The following is a 23,907-nucleotide window of genomic DNA, read 5'->3' as shown; positions in this document are numbered from 1 at the left end:
AGGCGGGAGATGTGTGTGTACGTGGGGGGAATTTGTCCTCAGGAGGCAGCAGGTGGGGATTGGGGGGGGGGGGGGGCTCTGTCCCGGAAGGGCGGGGGAGGGGGGATCTGCCCGGGGAGGCAGCAGGCGAAGGGGGCTCTGCCCCGAGGGAGATGGGGGCTCTGCCCCGGAGGAGGTGGGGGGGCTCTGCCTGGGGGGACAGCAGGCAGGGGATGGGGAGGCAGCAGGCGGGAGATAGGGGGTGGGGGGCTCTGTCCCGGAAGGGCGGGGGAGGGGGGATCTGCCCGGGGAGGCAGCAAGGCGGGAGATGTGGTCAGGGAGAGGGGGGGCTCTGCCCCGGAGGAGGTGGGGGGGCTCTGTCCCGGAAGGCAGCAGGCGGGAGATGGGTGTGTGTGGGGGGGAATTTGTCCTCAGGAGGCAGCAGGTGGGGATGGGGGGGGCTCTGTCCCAGAGGGGCGAGGGATGGGGGGGCTCTGTCCCGGAAGGGCGGGGGAGGGGGGATCTGCCCGGGGAGGCAGCAGGCGAAGGGGGCTCTGCCCCGGAGGAGGTGGGGGGGCTCTGCCTGGGGGGACAGCAGGCGGGGGGGGCGCTGTCCCGGAAGCCGGACTGTTCCCCTCCCCCCAGCCGCCGAGCCCGTATTAACCCGGGAACTTGACCGCCCCCGTCACCATAGGAACCGCGGCTGGCTGCCCCAACCCCTCTCCATAGCGTCAGTCGCTTGGCGTCCTCAAGTTCACCGAGTAGTCCCGCGTTCTCCTTATTCTGCCCAATGGGGCTCGCACAAGGCCAACAGGCTGCATCCCTATTGGGGGAAGAATCTGTTACTCAACGTTAAGTACCGCCCAGATGCCTGCAAGTTCGAGAGTCCATCTCGGAGGAAACTGTCGCACGTCTCGGTCTGACTCCGTTGATTGGACAGACATCGCAGTAGGGGGCGGAGTTGTGGTCAGGACGCATCGTGAATGGCAGAGGGACTTGTCAGTCAATAGGTGGGCGGGACGCGGGTCTGGCGGCTGCGTTCGAACCGCAGAGCCGGGATCCGCGAGCAGGATGGAGCGGCTGGGTCGGAGTGCGGCGCGCGCGGGGGCCGCCCCAGGTGGGGGCTGATGTCAGATGCCCCGGGGGGGGTGATCGGAGTAATGCCCGGAGGGGGCTGTGACAGAGAGGTGGTGGTTAGGCTAATTCCTGGGGGGGGGCATGATAGAGGGGGGGTGGTCAGGGTAATGGCCGGGGGGGGCTGTGACAGGGTGGGTGGTCGGGTAATGCCCGGGCGGGAGGGGTTGGGTAAAAGGCCTGGGGCAGGGGCTCTGACAGAGGGGTGGTGGTAAGGGTAACCCGCCAGGCAGGGGCTGTGACAGAGGGGTGGTGGTTAGGCTAATGCCCGGGGGGGCTGTGATAGAGGGGTGGTGGTCAGGGTAATGGCTGGGGTGGGGCTGTGACCAAGGGGCAGTGGTCAAAGTAACGCTCCCGGGGGGAGGCTGTGACAGAGGGTGAGTGGTCAGGGTAACGCTCCCGGGGGGGGGCTATGACAGGAGGGGGGTGGTCAGGGTAATGGCCGGGGGGGGGGGGCTGTAACAGGAGGGGGGTGGTCAGGGTAATGGCCGGGGGGGGGGCTGTGACAGGAGGGGGGTGGTCAGGGTAATGGCCGGGGGGGGGGGCTGTGACAGGAGGGGGGTGGTCAGGGTAACACCTAGGGGGCTTGGCTCTGACAGGGTGGGTGGTCGGGTAATGCCCGGGCGGGAGGGGTTGGGTAAAAGGCCTGGGGCAGGGGCTCTGACAGAGGGGTGGTGGTTAGGCTAATGCCCGGGGGGGCTGTGATAGAGGGGTGGTGGTCAGGGTAATGGCTGGGGTGGGGCTGTGACCAAGGGGCAGTGGTCAAGGTAACGCTCCCGGGGGGAGGCTGTGACAGAGGGTGAGTGGTCAGGGTAAGACCTAGGGGGGGTCGGCTCTGACAGGGTGGGTGGTCAGGGTAATGCCCGGGGGGGGAGGGGTTGTGACAGAGGGGTGGGGTAACAGCCTGGGGGGGGGCTGTGACAGAGGGGTGGTGGTAAGGGTAACCTCCGGGGCAGGGGCTGTGACAGAGAGGTGGTGGTAAGGGTAATGCCTTGGAGGGCAGGGGCTGTGACAGAGGGATGGTGTTCCGGGTAACGCCCTGTGGGGGGAGGGCTGTGACAGAGAGGTGGTGAGCAGGGTAATGCCCTGCGGGGGGGCTGTGACACGAGGGGTAGGGTAACGCCTTGGGGAGGGGGGCTATGACAGATAGGGGGTGGTCAGGGTAACATCTGGGGAGGAGCGAGGCTGTGATAGAGGGGTAGTGGTCAGGGTAACACCCTGTGACAGAAAGGGTGTCAGAGTAATGCCCTGGGCGGGAGGGACATTTAATGGGAGTGTGTGTGTGTATCATCCTGGGGAGGGACCTGTTATGGGAGGGGCATTAGTGTAATGCCCTGGGTGGCTTTTCCACATCCTTGAGCAATGTAGTTCTATTGACATAAGTTTGTAGTGTAGAGCAGGGCTAAGAGACAGAACTACATTTATGTGAATTAGGTATGAGGGCATTTACAGTGATATTCAGACCTCAGTAGAGGGGGTGAGGGCTCTGGCTGGGGGTATGGGTTCTGGGGTGGGCCTGAGGCTTGGAGTGCAGAAGGGGGCTCAGGGCTGGGGCAGTTGGTTGGGATGTGGCGCAGGCTCCAGGCGGTGCTTACCTCAGGCAGCTCCTGGGAAGCTGTGACATCTCTCTCTGGCTCCTAGGCAGAGGTATGACCACAAGGCTCTGCGCATTGCCCGAGCCTGTGGGTACTGCCCTATCAGCTCCCACTGACCATGGTTCCTGGCCAATGGGAGCTGCTGAGCTGGTGCTGGGGGCAGCATGCAGAGTCTCTGTGGCCTTCCGTCCACCTAGGAGCCAGAGGGAGATGTCAACAGCATCCTGGTTGATTAATAATTGAATCACATAGTGTTTTAATATCATGTACTGCAAAGAGCTACAAGAGACACATTAAAGAGCTACTTGTGGCTTGTGAGCCTCAGTCTGAGTATCACTGTTAGTGCATGCTGCTACTCACACCCCCAGAGTCCAAACTGTGAGGCTAAGCATACAAGCTACGAGTGATGTGGTAGATTCTGCATTACTTGAAGTATTTAATTGAGATTGGTAATTTTCTAAGAGAGATGCTGTAATGACCCAATCAAAAGCTATGCCCTGTGTTATACAGGCTGTAGGATTAGATGATCACATCGGTCCTTACTGACCTAAAATATATTAACCTGACCTTGATAGCTGCTTTACTTGCCCTTTCCTGCAGAAGTTGATGATGAAAGGGAAGCAGATGTCCATGATCCCTGTTGCTCTTTTGAGATGAAGCAGCTCTTTGAAGAGTTTCATATGTTGTATCAAGAGCGCCTGCGTCAACTCGAAATCATGGATGATACACAGGAGGAGGTTCTCAGAGTGAGTCTTTCCCGATGGAGCACCTGCTTGTCCTGTCGAGCAACCTTCAGGGCACCTGGGGCTCATCTTAACTGTGTCTCTCCCAATTATACAAGGAGAGAAGCTAATAGAGGAATCGCTTCATCATTTTCGGGAGGTGTAGAAGCACCAGATGCTTTGCTAGTGGAGCTCAGCAACAAGACACCTCACTTCATTGACTTCTGTCACGTGTTGCAATTGCCAGAGATTTTTAATGGGATGGATATGAGTAGGGGACCAGATAGCAACAGTGAAAAAATGGGATGGGGTATGGGGTAACAGGGGCCTATATAAGAAAAAGTCCAAAAAACCAGGACATCTGGTCACCCTAGGTATGAGGGAACAACAGTTCAAATTGTCATAATTTCTCTAGGACTTGAAACCAAATCCTAATGACTCTTGGATGTAAGCAGAGTATGTTAGTGTTGTCGTCTTGCTGAGTATATTAATGTAAGTATTGCTGCTTACAGGGAGAATGAGGAGTTGGGGTGAAAGATACAATAAGGTGATTCTTCTTCAGTCTCTGTGTTTTCTCCCCAACTGCATCTCCTGTTGTCATCACGCTCTCTGCTAGCCTCAAATGTTGTGCTGATGCTCTGCCTTCTGATGTCCTTCCTGGCTGGTGAAAACCAGTGGGGAAGTATTGGGAGTATGAAGGTACTGATTGTGACCAGTGCAATCCCAGGTTTATTAAAAGCCTTATTTTGATCTCCTACCTCCTCTAATATTGTGGGTAATGTTGCTAGGCATGAGTTTGGAGTAGCCACACCTTTATTCCATATCACACTGACTGTGTGTGTTTGTGTATACTGAAATTAAAATACATAACAAGGAATAGGTCTTCAGCACTGGAGTGGGTCACTGGGTAGTTATGCTGTTTATTCCTTGAGTTCAAAGCGGAGTCCATCATTCCATTACAAATCGTCATATGCAGATTAAAAAGTTAGCTCCTGACTAAATCTTTGTCAGTTTTTGAAGTCTGCAAGACAGTTAAATTTTCCAAAGTTTGAGCACTCCAGCTTTGTGATTTGATACTTTGTACTTGGATAATTTGAACAGTAGTTATTACATTTTGCTGCATTGTTTGTTGCACATGATATAGATCAGTTTTTAAAATGAGCTGCAATTTACTGCACAGCGCAGCAGCTGGGTTGACACAAAGCTGTAATCTAGTAAATCATATGTTTCTGGAAATTAGAACACGTACTTGAATATGTATTCATTCATTTGACTTCAACTGTGACAGATCAACTGTGAACTCTCTGGTAAATAATAGTCAGAAAAACAATCCATATTAAACAGGCAGTTCATATTGCTTACTGGAGAGAGAAGTTAGTTTCACCTTACAGTACGTTCCACAAAATATTTTTCCTCATTTTACTCTTACAAGTAATCCTGCTTAAAAAATAACAAATGCACAGAACAAAATAAATATATGCTTTGTTTAAACTGACACATTGTTAGCAAAGTCAAGAAAACACATCTCAAAGGTGTCCAAATACAGGTGAGGTGATCAAGGCTCAGTCATGTGTTAACCATATGACTGGTATTCCCCTGCACCTGCTCTGCTGCCATCATCAGCTGATATCACTAAGCCATTAGGGCCCTGATACTGCCAATGTTTGTCCATGTGAGTAATCTCATTGAGTTTGGTTAGCCTATTTGTGTGACTAAGGACACCTTGTGTGATTAAGGGTTTGCCGCAGCACTTACAAGCACAGGAGATGTGTGTTACCTGAACAGCAATTATATTGTTATGCACAGTATCAGCTACTTAGATATGTAAAAGCAGCAAAGAATCCTGTGGCACCTTATAGACTAACAGACGTTTTGGAGCATCTGAAGAAGTGGGTATTCACCCACGAAAGCTCACGCTCCAAAACGTCTGTTAGTCTATAAGGTGCCACAGGATTCTTTGCTGCTTTTACAGATCCAGACTAACACGGCTACCCCTCTGCTACTTAGATATGTTTCTTAGCTATAGCTGGTTTAGGTCACTGGTCTTCTAATCTTGACTTGGTTTTGGTCTGCATTATTAGTTGCTCTGACTGGGCAGGTCATGCTATTTGGGGGGTGGCTTGGTAACTCTGTACTAACTTGCTGGATGGACACTGCTATTACCCCCTAAAAGTTCCAGAGTGCATTTGCATGTCAAAGGATGCTGTGGAACTTCTAGTGTGTGGTAGCAGGTTTCATGTGGTGAGCTAGTGCATGGCGTGTGATAGATTCATATTCTGGCTTTTACTGACCTAATTTGCTGTGTAAACAATCCCATAGTCATGACTGAATGTGCTTTAGCTTATAATTTTATAACTTTGATGTCTCCCTTCTTTTTGTTTCTAATCAGAATCTTATGTTATGTTTGCATTTTGTTAGCTTTTCCTTTGTTGATATTATTACTTTTTAACAAGGAATTGTTTTTCCTCTTGGTTTTAATAATTCTGATTTAGGCATGGTCTAGCCAATTTATCCACATAAGGAGTAGCTGAAGGGAAGATCTGATATTATCTACGAATATTTCAGAGAATGAAATGTGTAAAGTTCTTGAACTGCACCCATTCCTCAGCCATCATTGTTTACTAAACCCCATAAATAGTCCACTACCCTTACCATGAAATCTCTCAAAGAGGGGATGACAAAATCCTTTGCCTTTCCTTTGGTATTTTTAACTGAAGCAAGGATTTGAAGTGGTGCTGAACACTTTTCAGGAGTTCATGCTTGCTTTTCATTCAAGCAGAGTAAATGCAATCACCAATATTGCTTAGAATCTCTGAAGAGTTGGTGCACTTGAAGAGATTCACATTATCTGTAGAAAGGTTGAGACCTGGGATAGAATTGGATTGTCAGAAAGTATTTTTTTATTTCAGGAAACTAAAAATATAGAACAAAACTGTACAATTCATCCAATTTCTAGTCCTCAGCCAATGCTAATTAAGAGAGAAGTCTGATCATTTGTGGGGAAAGCAGAGCACAGGTGGTTACATCTTTGATGGCAGAGTCCCATTTGGAAAGCCAGAATATTTTACAGTATTTAGAAAGAGGCATTTCTTGGGAATATTGGGTGCAGGTGTGGGTCCCTGTGAAAATAATTGTGCCTGGGTGAAGTGATAAGAAGTTTGGTTTAATTCTTGGATAATTTCACTTACCGGTTTAGGATGAAATAGAGGTGGGGGAAAAAACTGAACCTTATTAGAAGTAGAAAAACTGGTGACTGTATCTTGGCTAGTGTTCCCTTTTTTCCAGTAAGCAGTCTGGAGGTGTATAACCCTAATGGCTTGTTGTATGCCATTAAAAGGTATTGTACACTCATAAAAGAATGACATTTTGATCAATGCTGTTAAAAGAATTAGTGTCTTGACACAGAAAAGCTTTCCTGCTGCAAGTTTAAAAATATGCCTTTAAAAGCTTTTTATTGAATACCTTTGCATCCTTCAGAAATGTGCCATTTTGGCATGAAGTTGCTCTGAAGTATTCCATATTGTAACTTAAATGCAAAATCTCCTATTTACCATCAGAAAGGAACCAGGCTAGGCATGTATAGTTACTTAACTACCATCCAGGGAACTAAAGAAAAGCACCTTAAACTATTGTATGTGGTCTAAAAAACTTCTTGTTTTAAAGAATCAAGAATCATTTGAAAGCCATTTGTTTTTTTATTTGGTATTGATTTTTCCAGCACTGTTTGAGCGCCCATTTGTGCTTTGAAGTCATGCATTTTACACCTACAAGTGGGGTACAATGTCTCCAGTATACTGGAGATTGGCCCACAGACATGCTGTCTGTACTCAGTGGAATTTGGTTGGGGAACTTTAGGTTGCTTCCTGTGCTGGTGAATTTTTTCCTAATTGTATTTCCCTGTAGTATGATTTCAGGATCTTTTAACAAAGCACTATTTAACTATGATTGCTGAAATGGAGCTGAATATGGCTTGATTCTTGCCTACATCTACAGCTCAATTTGCAACTATTGTTGGCAACAGTTGTTGAGGTGGTTCAGTTTTGTAATGTAGGTTAGGCCTGAGGAATCCTATCAACGGATTTGGCAGTATTGTTAATACAATGACCAGAGATGACACATTCTGAGGCCAAGTCGTTAAGCTGTGTTAACCTTTTGTAACTGAACCAGTTGGACATAACTGGTTTAAGCAAATATGTTTCAGTGCATTCACACCAGCATGCTGGTGTGGTTTAAGAATTCTTGTATTTTTGCTCCATGTCCACCACAGCTACTCTAAAGTGTTTTTGGTTGTGTGGCCCACTTGGTGTCTATTTTACATTTCTCAGCAAGTTCACAGAAGGAGGACGGGATTGTCTTGGGGTTAAGACATCTGACTGGGAGTCAGGAGACTTCTTGTGTGACCTTGAGCACTTAATAATGTCCCTTAATCTTTGTGTCTCAGTTTCTCCTGCTGTAAAATGGGGAAAAGAGTACTTCCCTACCTCATGGGGGTGTTGTGAGAATAAATTCATAAACGTGTTTGAGGTACTAGCCTTTGTGCAATGGGAGAATCTGGTCTTTAATGTAATAACTAAGCGTTTAGTTATAATTTTGTTCTGTACTTGTCACATTCAGCATCACTTAGTAGGAAATCTGCTCCTATGCCTGTTCTTTCGTCTTCCTTCTCAATCCCTCATTCAGTTTCTCTCCTTCTTCCTTGTCTTTGTGTGTGCGCAAATGGGTGATGAGTCATGTGTCTGTGCCACAACTTCTCTTCAATTGGTCCACCGTCTTTCCCAGTGGATAAGTGGAGTAGGTTGTATGGGTTTACTGGGATTTAGCTATCTGGACAAGCCTCACTCAAGCCTTACCCTTCTGGGGATAACCAGAACATCCAAGGGAGCATTCCTTCCAGGATTCCTTAGGCTCCTTATCCCTTTATCTTCCGTTGGTACAGAGCACAGCTGTGCCAGCATAGCTGCAGTCAATGCCAGAAAAGAATCAATAGATGGTAAACTGGACTTCATGCACTCTGCTGATTCTGTATGTGCTTTTAAAATGAGATAAACTGATAAAAGCAATATTTCAGGAATGCAATTTGGAAGAAGAGTGAATGAACTTGACAAACTAAACCCAGACGTGCTCAGGACACTGCTTTTTTCACAAAATCCCTACCATGCTAATGAAAGAAAATAAATCCTTAGGATACAGGCTAGGAAACGTGGAAGACTGGTTAAAAGCCTGCAGTGTACAGCTAGTATGACTATTAGTGCTAAGAAGATTCTATGGGGGCAGATTTTCCAAAGTGCTGGCTAAACAGAGTCTTTGCATTCTTTGGGCTACTGCTCCTCTCTGTGCCCTCTTGGATCCATCAGTCTATTCTTGCTTTTTGTAGGCGCAGCAGTTCATCAGCCCCACTGACACTGGGCCAGAAAAGGAGGTTTTTCTCCAAGTCTTCCTGGAAGTTGTAGCCTGAGCATTTAAGTAATAGCTGCAGGCCTCACCACCACTCTGCACTACACTGCCTCAGCCTCTTCCTTCTCTCACCCCTCCTCAAAGCCTTTTTACATCCTCTCTAGGCCCCTTTCAGGCTCCACCAGCCCTCCTGACTGTTGCCCAGTGTTCATAGATTAATTCATTGATTCATAGACCAGAAGGGACCATTGTGATGATCAAGTCTAATCTCCTGTATAACACAGGCCAGAGAACTGCCCTGAATTAATCCCTGCTTCTGGTCTCATAGATGTGGTTGAACTAGAGCAGTGCTTCTCAAAAACTCATCTGCGGACTAACGCTGGGCCCTGGAACTTCCCAAAAATAATTCCTACAGCAGATCTCTTAGAAAAAACTCCAGTCTTGATTTAAAAATTGTCAATGATGGAGAATCCGCCATGTCCCTTTGTAAATTATTCTAATAGTTAATTACTCTCTCTGTTAACAATTTACACCTTATTTCCAGTCTGAATTTGTCTAGCTTCAGCTTTACGCCATTGGAGCATGTTATATCTTTCTCTGCTAGATTGAAGAGCCCATTCTTAAATATTTGTTCCCCATGTAGGTACTTATAGACTGAAATCATGTCACTCTTTGACCCTCTCTTTGTTAAGTTAAATAGATTGAGCTTCTTGAATCTATCACTATGAGGCGTGTTTGCTAATCTTTTAATTGTTTTCGTGGCTCTTCTCTGAACCTAATCCAATTTATGAACATCCTTCTTGAATTGTGGACACCAGAACTGAACACAGTATTCCAGTAGCGGTTGCACCAGTGCCAAATATGGAGGTAAAATAACCTCCCTACTCCTTCTTGAGATTCCTTTGTTTATGCATCCCAGGATTGCATTAGCTCTTTTGGCCAAAGCATTACACTGGGAGCTAATGTTCAGCTGATTATCCACCATGACCCCCAAATATTTTTCAGAGTCACTGCTTCCCGGAGTAGGCTCCCTCATTCTATAAGAATAGCCTATATTGTTGCTAGATATATAGCCTTATTAAAGTGCATAATATAAAGGTATTGTTTGCTTGCATCCAGTTTACCAAATGATTCGGATGGCTCTGAATTCATGACCCGTCCCCTTTATTATTTACCACTTCCCCAATTTTTCTGTCATCTGCAAACTTTATCAGTAATGATTTTGTTTTCTTCCAGCTCATTGATAAAGATGTTAAATAATATAGGCCCAAGAACCGACTTCTGCAGAACCCCACTGGAAACCCACCTGCTCGATGACCATTCTCCATTTACAGTTACATTTTGACACCTATCACTTAGCCAGTTTTTAATTCATTTACTGAGTGTCATGTTAATTTCATATTCTAGTTTTTTAATCTAAATGTGTGGTACTTAGTCAAAGTATATTATGCCAACACTATTACCTTTATCAACCAAACTTATCATCTCATTTAAAAAAAAACAAGTTGTTTGACAGGTTCTGTCTTTTCCATAAACCCATATTGATTTGCATTAATTATATTACCCTCCTTTAGTTCTTTATTATTCGAGTCCCAGGTTGCTCCATTATCTTGCCTGAGGTTGATGTAGGCTCACACACCTATAATTACCTAGATCATCCTGTTTACCCTTTTTATAAATTTGGATAAAATTAGCTTTCTTGCAGTCTTCTGGAACTTCCCCAGCTCTTGAAGTTATTGAAAATCAACATTAATGGTCCTCTACGCTCCTCAGCCATCTCTATTAAAACTTGTGGATGCAAGTTATCTGGACCTGCTGATTCAAAAGTGTCTAACTGCAATACCTTTTGTTTAATATCCTTAACATTTGGCCACAATGTTGCACCCAGAGCTCATGTTCAGTTGATTATCCACCATAATTCCCTATGAAGAGTCACTGCTTCACAGGGTAGTCTCTCTCATCCTGTAAGTGTGACCTACCTTCTTTTTCTTAGATGTAGGACCGTACACTTGGCAGTCTTTAAAACACACATTGTTTGCTTGGGTCCAGTTTACCAATTGATCCAGATTACTCTGTGCTCGTGACTTATACTTGTTGTTTACTACTCTCCCCAATCTTTGTGTCATCTGTAAACTTTATTAATTATGATTTTTGTGTTTTTGAAGTCATTTATAAAAAGTTAAATAGTATAAGGCCAAGAACCAATCCCCGTGGGACCTCACTCGAAACAAACCCACCCAAGGATTGTTCCTCAATTACTGTTACATTTTGAGACCTGTCATTTAGTCAGTTTTTAATCCACTTAATGTGCGCCATGTTGACTTTGTATCATTCTAGTTTCTTAATCGAAGTGTCATGCAGTACCAAATCAAATGTGTTAAAGAAATCTAAGTATATTACTTCAATACCATAAACATTATCAGCCAAACTTGTAAGCTTATCAAATGATCTGAAGTTAGTTTGACAGATTCTGTTTTCTATATATTCATGTGTGATGAGATATGCAAACCCTGCACCAGTAAGGAAAGGATTAAGCAGCTGCTCTTAACCTGGGTAGCCCCACCCTGCAGACCTACAAATCATGCAGGGTTTGGAGGAGGAGCTCAAAAAGAACAGGTCCATTCAGTAGCAGAGCAGACCTACCCTCTGAGCTCCTGGGAAGGAGCAGTGCAGGACGGAGCACTGCTGCCTGATGCCTTGCTGTAGCCACTGTGCCAAACCCACAGAGAAGACACTCGTGACACTCAGAAGATCTGAGACTATTTTCATTTTCAGTTATTTAATGTTTTACTATAACTGCTGGGGAAAGAGGGGACTGTAGGAAGTGATTCAGGTAGGCAAGAGTATAGCGCACATGCGGTATGTCTACACTGCAATAAAAAACCCATGACACTGAGTCTCAGAGCCTGGGTCAGTTAACTTTGGCTCAGGCTGCAGGGCTAAAAATTGCAGTGATGTTTGGGTTCCAGCTGGAGCCTGGGCTCTGGCCAGGGTGGAGTTGATTTAAATCAATTTGATTTAAATCACTACTAAGGAAGACTTGATTGAATCATGTATTTTCTACATAAAAGTGCGTTCTTGTTGCTTGTTATAACCTTAGTACATATTCTTCACAACTCAGAGATAGATGTAGGTTTCACTTTTAGATGGTACACACTATACATTTTTAAAGTGATTTATTTTGAAAACTTTTCAGATTAGTTTTACAGCTATAGCAGAAAATGAATGATTGATTGATTGATTGTTTGGTTATTTCATTTACCAAAGGTAATTTAAGCCGATAGTTCACCTCCCAGTGACTTCATAAATATCTCCAGTTCAACAGGCTAATCATTAATATTTGGAGGATTTTCTTGCCATGCTGTATTAGGAGAAGACCATCACCAGACAGACATTTAAATTGTTTTATTTAACTAAAACAACAATATTATGTATTCTGGATTTTTTTTCTTCGACAGCAAACATATATTTTAACAAAACAAGCATATGAATTTTTTAATTTAGTTGAACAATCAAGTTTTTTAAAATCAGGTTTGTTTTTGTTAAAATTGTTAACTAAAATAGTTTAATTAAAAAATAAAACAACAAATTAAATCGACTATGTCAGCCAGGTCAACACGAGATACTTAAAATATTGGCTTCTGCAGCTAACTCCATCGTCTTCACCTTCATTTTCCTGTTTATTCATAATCTAGAAAAGAAAAACAAGCTTTCCTGCTTTTTCAAGTCCCAAATGATTTCTCAGTTTGGAATGAATTAATTCAAAGGAAGAAAATATTCTTTCTACATCGGCAGAAGAAGCTACTGCTGTTAAAAGTGAGATTATCACTTCAACCATCTCTGAATCCAAGTGCTTAAGTGATGCACACCAGTTCACTGGTGTGCCTTTCTTTAAAACATCATTAGTAAACATATATTTCTTCAGTCGTTCAGACTTAGCACTGAAGTTTATTATAGTTGGCATTATGGAGGGATGATATAGCCAACTCTTCTTCTTCAGCAATTAAAGTTTGACCCTGATACTGAGTATTGAGAATATTTGCAAGAAAATGACCTGGAGATAGTACTTGTTCCATTTGTGTTTTCAATGCTTGTAATTTAACCCTGTCATTGCTTATTTCTCTTTTTAAGATATCACTCAGTTCCTTCCAAATTTTCCACAGTGTCAGCAATAAAACAGCTATTTCCCTGCATTTTGTTCAAGGCTACAGAAACAGGCTTCAGGGTACTCAGCATGTGTTCAACATTTCTCTTAAGCCCAATGTTGAGAACTTTAGCTGTGACAGTACCATCTATTTTTTCATGATTTGTTCACAAACTGTCATCAGGTTAGGCCAGTTCTTGATATAGCGCTCAAAACAGTCCACTGCTGAGTTCCACCGCACGTCTTGTGGGAGAGTTAGCTGGGTTCCTCCCACTTTTTTCGGAGCAGCTGCTGCAAAGTGGATGTTTTGGAAGTATTTTGCAATTTTAACATTAGCCTTTATTTCTGGAACACTGAAGTCTTTGACTAGGAGGTGCATCAAATGGGTGCTGCAACCGTATGTCATTAGCTTGGGACTCTCTTCTCATCCTGGATACATTTGCAGCATTGTCTGTGACCAAGCTGCGTACTAGACATTTTGCATTTTTTTTTCACAGTTTATTCAGCTTTTACTGCTGCTACTTGTAAGTATTCTGCTGCATGTGCATTTCCTGATGTATCAATTGTTTCTGTAAGGAAGACAGTCCCGTCTTCTGTTGTCACACAAGCACATACAACAGGATCATTGTGGACACTGCTCCACCCATCAAGACTCAGGTTAACAATTTTACCCTCTAGACGTTTTACACACTGCTCAATTTCTCTTTCATACACTTTATCCAGCAATTTGCCTGCGACATCTGCTCTGTTGCTCGGTATCTGCTGTATCCTGGTTTTAATGACTGAACCATGTTAATGAAGTGAGAGTTCTCAATCATACGGATCTGCTCTGTTGCGTGGACTGTATCCTGGTTTTAATGACTGAACCATGTTAATGAAGTGAGGGTTCTCAATCATACGGATCTGCTCTGTTGCGTGGACTGTATCCTGGTTTTAATGACTGAACCATGTTAATGAAGTGAGGGTTCTCAATCATACGGAAAGGAGTTTGTTGCATAAACAAACCGGGCAATTTTTTTATCAATTACCACCTGTAATCTGCTGGTTCTTATCACAAACTTATCTATGGTTGTGTCTGGATGATGGAGATTTTCTTTTTTCTTTTTGCTACAGGTGATATGCTGTGGCTGTGTGACACACATCAGTGGTTCTCAAACTTGGGCCGTCACTTGTTCAGGGAAAGCCCCTGGCAGGCCAGGCTGGTTTGTTTACCTGCCGTGTCCGCAGGTTTGGCTGATCGCAGCTCCCACTGGCCGCGGTTCGCCGCTTCAGGCCATTGGGGTCTGCAGAAAGTGTTGTGGGCTGAGGGACATGCTGGCTGCCCTTCCTGCAGCCCCCATTAGACTGGAATGGTGAACCATGGATGCGGCAGGTAAGCAAACCTACCCAGCCCGCCAGAGGCTTTCTATGAACAAGCCGCAGCCCAAGTTTGAGAACCACTAACATACATGATGTGACTGTGAAACACTATCATTGGCAAGATAACTCTGAAACTATAGAAAATGATGGTGATCTTGAAGGTGGATAGTCTTCAGAATCCTGTATGGTGAGGATGGATTCTCCTAAACAAAATAAGTCAATGCAGTTATTTAATTATTATTACCATACTGCTCATTTAGTATTACTGATTGCATTCACTGACACTCAGTACTACTTTAAAGATGAAATTGTAAAAGGAAGATCTGCTGATTTCAACTATTTATTTTTCATCACAACTGCATCTAGAATGTTAGTACCAGAGAGTAACAACTATATTTTTTTTGTTGAAACATGAGAATTCAAGAATATTCCAGAAGGAAGACAGGCAGTCCTTAAGAAAGAAGTATGAAATAAAAAAGTTTGCCAACCTGAAGATCCTGCATGTTCAGACACGTTCCTTTCATCATCTTCAGTGCAGATTCCTCCTGAGAAGGGACACTTCTCATTATGTTGTTTCATTCGGGCAACCAGGCCTTGCATTTCTTTGTTGCACCTCTTGCATTTTGTACACATACCTGTACTACCCACAGGTAGAGGAACTTCATTAAAATATTCCAGAACTGGGTCTCTTTTACAGCCTGCTGCCATTATAGGTTTTCCCTTCTAGTGAGAGAATGGTATGGTAGATCTCAAATCAATGAAGGCTATACTCAGAAAGACCTCAAGACTTCTGGAATATACTGCTTAAACAGTTTCACTTTGGTTTCTACTGTCTGTTCCTTCCTTCTCACATTTATCTCCAGACTTCTCCTGGTCCAGGTCTATTCTGCCCTCAACAATCTTCTATTCATTGAACTATTTGAAACTTTGCACTTTTAGAGAGAGGTAAGGGATTGACTGTGTGTACATAAACTTGCAGAGGGACAGTATGGTTGAGGTCTGTTATTTCTCACCTCTCTCTATTTATTTATTTATTTAATTTATTTTAAAACATTTTTGCTGTTAACAAGCATGTTATCTCTGGAGACACAAATCCACAGTTTGAGAACTGCAAAACTAAGCATCTCTGATGGTGTCTTCTAGACTGAGCACTGAGTCCCACTGGGTAGATAGAAAGATTAACCTAAATAATCTATACAGAAGCCCCTGGAACCCCAAAAGATTGGGTCCCTAGTCCATGAACTATTGAAACTCATTTATAAAACTTTTCTTAAACATTACATGAATATATTGTCTCATACTATAGAATTAGGATTTATAATCCATATTCCATGATGTAACCCCTCACAGTTTGGTATCATCTGCAAACTTTTAAAGTGTACTCTCTGTGCCATTATCTAAATAATTGATGAACATATTGAACAGAACCAGACCCAGAACCGATCCCTGCGGGACCCCACTCATTATGCCCTTCCAGCATGACTGTGAACCACTGATAACTACTCTCTGGGAACCATTTTCCAACCAGTTTTGCACCCACCTTACAGTAGCTCCATTTAGGTTGCATTTCCCTACTTTGTTTATAAGCTGGTCATGTGAGACAGTATCAAAAGCTTTACTAAAGTCAAGATCTACCACGTCTACCGCTTGCCCCCATCCAAGAAAGCTATTAGGTTGGTTTGACATGATTTGTTCTTGACTAAATAAATCCATGCTGACTGTTACTTATCACCTTATTATCTTTTAGTTGTTTGCTAATTGTTTGCTTAATTATTTGCTCCATTATCTTTCCAGGTACAGAAGCTAAGCTGACTGGTCTGTAATTCCCTGGGTTGTCCTTATTTCTCTTTTTATAGATTGGTACTATATTTGCCCTTTTCCAGTCTTCTGGAATCTCTCCTGTCTTCTATGACTTTTCAAAGATAATTGCTAATGGCTCAGATATCTCCTCAGTCAGCGCCTTGAGTAATCAAGGCCTGATTAAATAAATCCTAGGTGACTTGAAGACATCTAACTTGTCTAAATAATTTTTTAACTTGTTCTTTCCCTATGTTAGCCTCTGATCAATTTTCATTGTCATTCACTATGTTAGATGTCTAGTCACCACCAACCTTCTTGGTGAAAACTGAAACAAAGAAGTCATTAAGCACCTCTGCCGTTTCCACATTTTCTGTTGTTTTTTTTCTCCCTCGTTGAGTAATGGGCCTACCCTGTCCTTGGTCGTCGTCTTGCTTAGAATGTTTTCTTGTTACCCTTTATGTCTCTAGCTAATCTGATCTCATTTTGTGCCTTGGCCTTTCTAATTTTGTCCGAACATATTTGTGGTGTTTTGTTTATGTTCATCTTTTGTAATTTGACCTAGCTTCCACTTTTTGTAGGACTTTTTTTTTTTTTTTTTTAAGATCACTGAAGATCTCCTGGCTAGGCCAGGGTGGTCTCTTGCCAGACTTCCTATCTCTCCTACGCAGTGGGGTAGTTTGCTATTCCATCCTTAATAATGTCTGTTTGAAAAACTGCCAACTGTCTTCAATTGTTTTTCCCCTTAGACTTGCTTCCCATGGGAACTATCTACCAACTCCTTGAGTTTGTTAAAATCTGCCTTCTGGAAATCCATTGCCTTGATTTTGCTGTTCTCCCTTCTACCATTTCATGATCACTTTCACCCAAGCTGCCTTCCACTTTCAAATTCTCAACCAGTTCCTCCTTATTTGTCAAAATCAAATCTAGAACAGCCTCTCTCCTAGTAGCTTTTTCCACCTTCTGAAATAAAAAATTGTCTCTAATACATTCCAAGAACTTGTTGGATAATCTATGCCCAGCTGTGTTATTTTCCCAACAGATGTCTGAGGTATACAGTCAAATATTCATAACTTCAGATATGAAAATGATACATGCACACAAATAGGATACTCATATTCAGCAAAGCATAGCTTTTCCATTGATACCTTACATGAGATACTTTATACAAGATTTGTTGCAATTATATAACAGTGGTAGCAACAATGATCTACATGTTCATATTTTAATCACATAATGTCTCAGCCTGATGCAGGGGATTGTAGATGAGAGGAGGCTTTGAAGACAGAAGGGGCAAGTCCCAGAGATTTCAATCCAGGAGAGGCCTGGAGCCCCTGGCCTATCCAGTAGGGCTGCTTGGTTGCAGGACTCTTTATATACTGAAAGGGGTGGACATCAATGCGTGATCTGGCTGGAGCGCCACGTTGCGAGAGGGACCAGACCACTGCAGTGTTGTTGCAACTGTCTGCAGAGGGCAGCAGGAAAGAAGAGAGCCTGATGTGCATATGCCTGGCCACAAGGGGACATCTGCGGCGAGTGAACCCTTTCTCCAAGTTGATTGGAATTAGTAATATTACTCTCTTTAATTCTTTATTAATCAGATCCTATATTAGTTGTTCCATTATTTTACCCATGATTGATATTTGGTTGACAGGCCTACAATACCTGGATCACCCCATTTACCCTTTTAAAATATTGGCACAACATTAGCTTTCTCCCAGTCTTCTGGAGCTTCTGCAGTTTTCCAAGACTTACTGAAAATCAGCATTAATGGTTGAATTCCATAGAAGTCCTAGCACTACCGTCTTGTCTTTTACCTAGAATTTGGTCTTTCTATGGTCTTACTTCCATCCCTTCTGTTTGACTTCTATAAAGGACAAGCACAGGCCTATGACTTCCCTGTGGGACTACACCTCTTATTAGTCCTTTATCGGTACTCCATTTCCAAGAGCTTCTCTGTATTAATAGGCCAAACCCGCAATAACCACCGGACTTGTTGCATCCACTCTTAAAGGGATCAGTATGCTCTGATATAAAATATCTCCTCCATTCTTCTCTGCAATTCCCAATGTTCAACACCCATGGGCTTCACTTCCACCTCTTCCTCATTCTATCTGCTGAAATGATCAGCATTGAAACAGTTAATGCTGACATTTAAAATATCAGAGGGGTAGCCATGTTAGTCTGGGTCTGTAAAAGCATTTAAAATGTCATCATTAAGCTTTGCATGTCTCCAGTGAGATGAGCGGGGATGGGAGCAGGGTTCAAACCTCCTAGAGTCACTATTTCAGACTACCCTCATTGCTTCTGGTTCACACTTGATTCATATTGAGACGATGGTGCTTGTTAATAATAATCATATTTATTACGGTTGTGCTTAAGGGTCAAGAATGGGGCCCTGTTGTGCTCGGCTCTGTACAGACAGAGTAGTAGATGGTCCCTGCTACTGGGAAACCTATGAGGGAAGGGTATTTTAAATTGTCTTTAAATTCTTGAAGTGGAGCAAAATATTAAGTGACTTAGAAGAGCAGATTCCTAAAATATGGTGCTAGGTTTTGACCACTAGCTGCTCTATTGGTGTATTCTCTTGATATGGCCTTTGCATGAGTAGTTTCTCACACAGGTGCGTTACTGTATTATCTAAGGGAAAAAGAGCCAGTTAGTTCATTAGTTTCTTTGTATTTTTAGGAACTCATCCTTTGAACAGTGTTGTGAGGTGGGTTGTTTTTTTTTTTTTTTGTAGCTCTAGTGTTTGGGCCACAGGGAATTCAGATCTTGCAGAAAAAAGAACAGCCTTGAATTCAGTACAGAGACTGATATTTGTCTGTTTTATTAGTGGAAAGCTCAGTCTCCTGTGTTTTTCCTCATTCTAGATAACCTTTTCATGTCATCTAAGAAATTAATTTCTTCGTTGGAATTGTTGCAAGTAAACTTGATAGCAGGAGTGCTGTTATTGAGGCAACTTACACAGTGATTTGCGAAGTACAGCCACTTCATATAAGGTGAAGCAAAAGTCAATTTATCGATTACTGCTGGGATTTCAGGAACCTGTTGAATTCTGTTTTTTTCTCTCATAAAACTCACTACCTGAATGCCTTTTTTTTTCTTGCCTTCTTTTGGAAAGAATTCTCTTTTATGCACATTCATACGAGTGTGAACAATCAGTCTGTTAGTTGTTAGTTAGCTAGTTGTGCTTCTCTGCTGTAGAGTTGGACTGCCTAGTAAAGTGTTGATAGGGTCAGTTAGTGCAACTTTCCTGCTGTCAAGGTTCTTGCTGTCAGGAAAGGCTGTTGCTAAAATACTTCCCCATGTATAGAGAAAAATTGGGGCAGTTGCTACCCAGGCTGCAAATATTCTGGACTCTCTGTTCACTCTGTCAGCCCTCTTCATCTGAATGTGCTTAAAGAGAAGAAAATAGTATGGGAAAAGTGAGTTTATTGCAGGTGCAATGTTTGTGCTATAACGCACCTTTTAATGTAGACCATCTCTTCCCTATACTTCCTGGACTCTACATTGTAAGAAGAAAGTCTACACTGTGCAAACTTATCTGTTCACAATTTTTATTAAGAACTTTTTACAACTTTCTACTTCAAGTGTTGTGTTTTTCCTCCTGTTCCAAACTAGGCTGTGACTTGGGGGAATTAAGATGGGCTGGGCTCCAGTAGGCGGGTAATCGCTAAAAACAAAATCGAATGAATAATAGAAGTTAGGAGTAAAGAGCAAAAATCACCCTACTGGTACAGGTCTCAAGACAAGGAGTGATCCAGCACGTTCTGGAACTGCTCATGCTGCTATACCATGGCCACACTCCTTTTTTACTTCAGTGGGACTTGGGCAGTATCCCACACTTTTCACATTACAGACGCCATCCCCTCCCCCCCGCCCCAGGTTATGCAAACCTGATTTTAACAAATCTGCACTTACAGAAAAAGTTCCGTAAGCTAGAAATAAGAGGCCTTTTTTGGCATAATGGTCGGGTATATGTTTCCAACTTACACAAAATTTGAGTTACGCAAGGCGTTCCCGAACAGAACCCTTGTATAAGTCAGGGAACGTCTGTATTTAGGCACAGCAAAATAAACTAGATAGTTCACTTTGTGGCTTCTGTAGGCCAAGTGCATTGCACACACGAGGGGCTCACTGTGTCCTTCCATTCCTCCTCCCAAGCTCCTGTGTGCTATCCTCCCATCCCCCTCTATTTCAGGGACTCACTGCTGTCATCAGATGTTTGGCTGTGTGTGTGTTTTCTTTCTGTGTGCTGCACTGGCTCTGGCCAGATAGCCCATACAGCAGGCTCCAAATGAACTGCCCAATAAGATCATAAGACTTGATTTAGTAGGGAAGGCGCTCAGCCAGGTTTATTGTCGACTACGCATGGTAGTAGCACCTGGCAGACTCTACGAGGATACTAAGACATGTATGCTCATGACAATGGATGCAACTCAGTCCATGGCAGGACTTTCTATTGCTCCCTAGGCTGGCCAAAGACACTCCCTCTGAAATACGTCTTTATACACAGATTCAACCAAGTTACGTATTGCCCCTGAGATATCAGGATGCCACCCATTGCCTTGTACATGTTGGTTTAATTAAAACATTTCTATTCATTATGCAGCTATTCTAACTTTATCTTTAAGATGGGTCAGTGTGTTCCTGTTATCTTTGGGGAACGTGCTGCTATAGAGGTGTTCTGGTACCATCCTTCTGGAATATGTGTTTTTGCAATATCAGCCCTGTGCTTGCCAAATTCTGTGAGCAGGGCCTGTCTCTTGCTCACAGCCTGACTTTGCTTCATACTGGCAAAGTTTTGACTACTACCTTAGTTCAGGTATCATACCAGGCCTCTGACAGAAGGCCTTATATTTCAGCCCTCTTCTTACTAGAACTGCATTCCCTCCCATGGCCTCCCTGATACTAGGGGCTCTGTCTTCCCCTCCCCTCCATTCTAATTTCTTTTCTTTTTGTCTGAGAGAGAAGTCTTTCACAGAGTTGGGACAGAAATTATTCCTGGGGGAATTCTGCACCAAAAAATACTAAATTTTGCGGAATTTTGTATATTTTGTTTGTCAAAATAAGGCAATATATAATCACACCAGTTTCACCTGTTTTGGTAACTTATTTAAACTACCATACAGAAAAAAATCACAATAACTGTTCAGTATTTCTGAAACACATGAAAGTTAAGTTACAAATATTTGGTAACCAAGACCCTGCATTCCAGTTGTAATTTAAATGAGAATCCAGGATTATATTACTTTTATTTTGGTGTTTGTGGTTCTGTAAAGCAGGATTGTCGCTTTAAATTGCTCAGACTTTCACACAAGAAAGTCGTACAGGTTTGCTAATCATTGTCCTGCATTTTTTTTAAATGGGTAAGTAAAATAGATCCTGAGCTGTAATCTAGCCCCATTGGACCTCTCTGGCACAGGGAAAAAAGCAGGAAAGCCCATAGACCTTCCTATCTGAGGAATCCGTTACTGTCATTTACAATAAAGCTCCTTTATGCCAGTCTGGCAAGGTAAAGGAGCCGTAATTGACTAAGAATGGGAACAATTAATGAACATTAGCAGCCTACCTGTTTAGTTGTTACATTTCTGCTCTGCCTCAGGGACAGAGCCTGCTTCACACAGCCCTACACCTCCAAGCCCAGGATGCCACAACCACAGGAGAAGGGGATAGAGTAAGTATCTCTTGCTTGTTTGCATGCAGGCAGGTGCCCAGTCATACCCTCTTAACGCCTCTCTAGAGACGCATGAACACACTCCCACCCTCCCTCCTCCTCCCTGCGGTGAGCTGCTGTGGAAGGTGCATGTGTTCCCCACAGATTTCTTGGCTTCCCCATTTTTCAGTGGGGGAGCCAAGAAATCTGCAGAAGGTATGAATTCTGCCCCTCTGGCAGGGTGCAGAATTTCCCCCAGGAGTAAGAAATGACGATTTTGTGCAATATCCTGGACAAACCTTACTGAATTAAGTTAAATCTTACTGAATTAAGTTCAAGTGTTTTAGGAGCTCATTGTATTAAATATGTACGTACTGTTGCAGAATTATCTGTAGTGCCGTGAGGGAGGAGGACCATAGCCCTGCAGGAGTTAAGAACAGTGAGGGGTAGGTAGATGAATTCAGTCCTGTTATAACAGCTGTAGAGATGTACCATCACCTGGAGAGAAGTTCACATATACCAGTTCAAACTGAATTGCCTGGGGACCAACAGATAAAGAAAAGATTTTTGGTTAAATAGCTTGAGTTAAAATTGACTAAGGGGCTTCTTGCTCATCCAGCAAATGGACAGGACCCTGGGCAGAATTTGGAGTCCGGGGGTGGGGGGTGATCTCTGGTAAGCTTATTAGTGAGCGGCTAGGTTCTTGTATTGTGTTTAATGTTTTTCTCTGTAATGCTTTTATTTTAAGACTAAATGTGCTTGCTTAGGAAGAGCTGTGTGGTAGCTTCACTGTGGCAATTCCACTGTTTGTCTCTCTGAGGGTACATCTGCACTACGGGATTGTTCAAATTTTACATAAACCGGTTTTGTAAAACAGATTGTATAAAGTTGAGTGCACGCGGCCACACTAAGCACATTAATTCAGCGGTGTGCATCCATGTACTGAGGCTAGCGTCGATTTCCGGAGCATTGCACTGTGGGTAGCTATCTCGTAGCTATCCCATAACTCCTGCAGTCTGCCCTGCCCGTTGGAATTCTGAGTTGAGATCCCAGTGCCTGATGGGGCAAAAAACATTGTCACGGGCACCCCTCCCTCCATGAAAGCAGCAGACAACCGTTTTGTGCCTTTTTTCCTGGGTGAACTGTGCAAATGCCATAGCATAGCAAGCATAGACCCTGCTCAGATCAAGACAGCAATCATGGACGTTGTAAACACCTCACGCATTCTTGTGCAGTCTATGCTGAACCAGGACCTGCAAAGTCAGGCAAGGAGGAGGCGGCTACGGCAGCGCGGCGACGAGAGTGATGAGGACATGGACCAGAATTCTCTCAAACCGCGGGCCCCTGCGCTTTTGAGATCCTGCTGGTAATGGGGCAGGTTCTAGCCATTGAGCGCCGATTTTGGGCCCGGGAAACAAGCACAGACTGGTGGGACCGCATAGTTTTGCAGGTTTGGGATGATTCGCAGTGGCTGCAAAACTTTTGCATGCATTAGGGCACTTTCATGGAACTTTGTGACTTGCTTTCCCCTGCCCTGAAATGCCAGAATACCAAGATGAGAGCAGCCCTCACAGTTGAGAAGCGAGTGGCAATAGCCCTCTGGAAGCTTGCAACGCCAGACAGCTACCAGTTAGTCGGGAATCAATTTGGAGTGGGCAAATCTACTGTGGGGGCTGCTGTGATGCAAGTAGCCAAAGCAATCATTAAGCTGCTGCTACGAAAGGTTGTGACTCTGGGAAACGTGCAGGTCATAGTGGATGGCTTTGCTGCAATGGGATTCCCTAACTGTGGTAGGGCGATAGATGGAACCCATATCCCTATCTTGGCACCGGAGCACCAGGACACCCAGTACATAAACCGCAAAGGGTACTTTTCAATGGTGCTGCAAGCACTGGTGGATCACAAGGGACGTTTCACCAACATCCACGTGGGATGGCCAGGAATGGTTCATGACGCTCGCGTCTTCAGGAACACTACTCTGTTTAAATGGCTGCAGCAAGGGAATTTACTTCCCAGACCAGAAAATAACAGTTGGAGATGTTGAAATCCTGGGGGACCCAGCCTACCCCTTGATGCCATGGCTCATGAAGCCATACACAGGCAGCCTGGACAGTAGTCAGGAGT

At 43.8% G+C, this 23,907-nt stretch overlaps 1 protein-coding gene across 1 annotated transcript in view; it reads left to right on the top strand.

The window, feature by feature from the left end:
• Positions 1-1,012: 1,012 nt before the first annotated feature.
• PMFBP1 (polyamine modulated factor 1 binding protein 1) overlaps positions 1,013-23,907 on the top strand; it is a 368,361-nt gene continuing 345,466 nt past the window's right edge. The window contains exons 1-2 of the mRNA XM_050922218.1: positions 1,013-1,096; positions 3,309-3,454. Coding sequence (XP_050778175.1) covers positions 1,051-1,096; positions 3,309-3,454 — 192 coding nt within the window. The 5' untranslated portion in view covers positions 1,013-1,050. The remainder of the gene's footprint in view (positions 1,097-3,308; positions 3,455-23,907) is intronic.

This window comes from Gopherus flavomarginatus, chromosome 14, assembly GCF_025201925.1.
Source record: "Gopherus flavomarginatus isolate rGopFla2 chromosome 14, rGopFla2.mat.asm, whole genome shotgun sequence".
NCBI classification, from domain to species: domain Eukaryota; kingdom Metazoa; phylum Chordata; order Testudines; family Testudinidae; genus Gopherus; species Gopherus flavomarginatus.
Note: the sequence above shows the minus strand (reverse complement) of the source record. Positions and strands in the feature narration are given on the sequence as shown.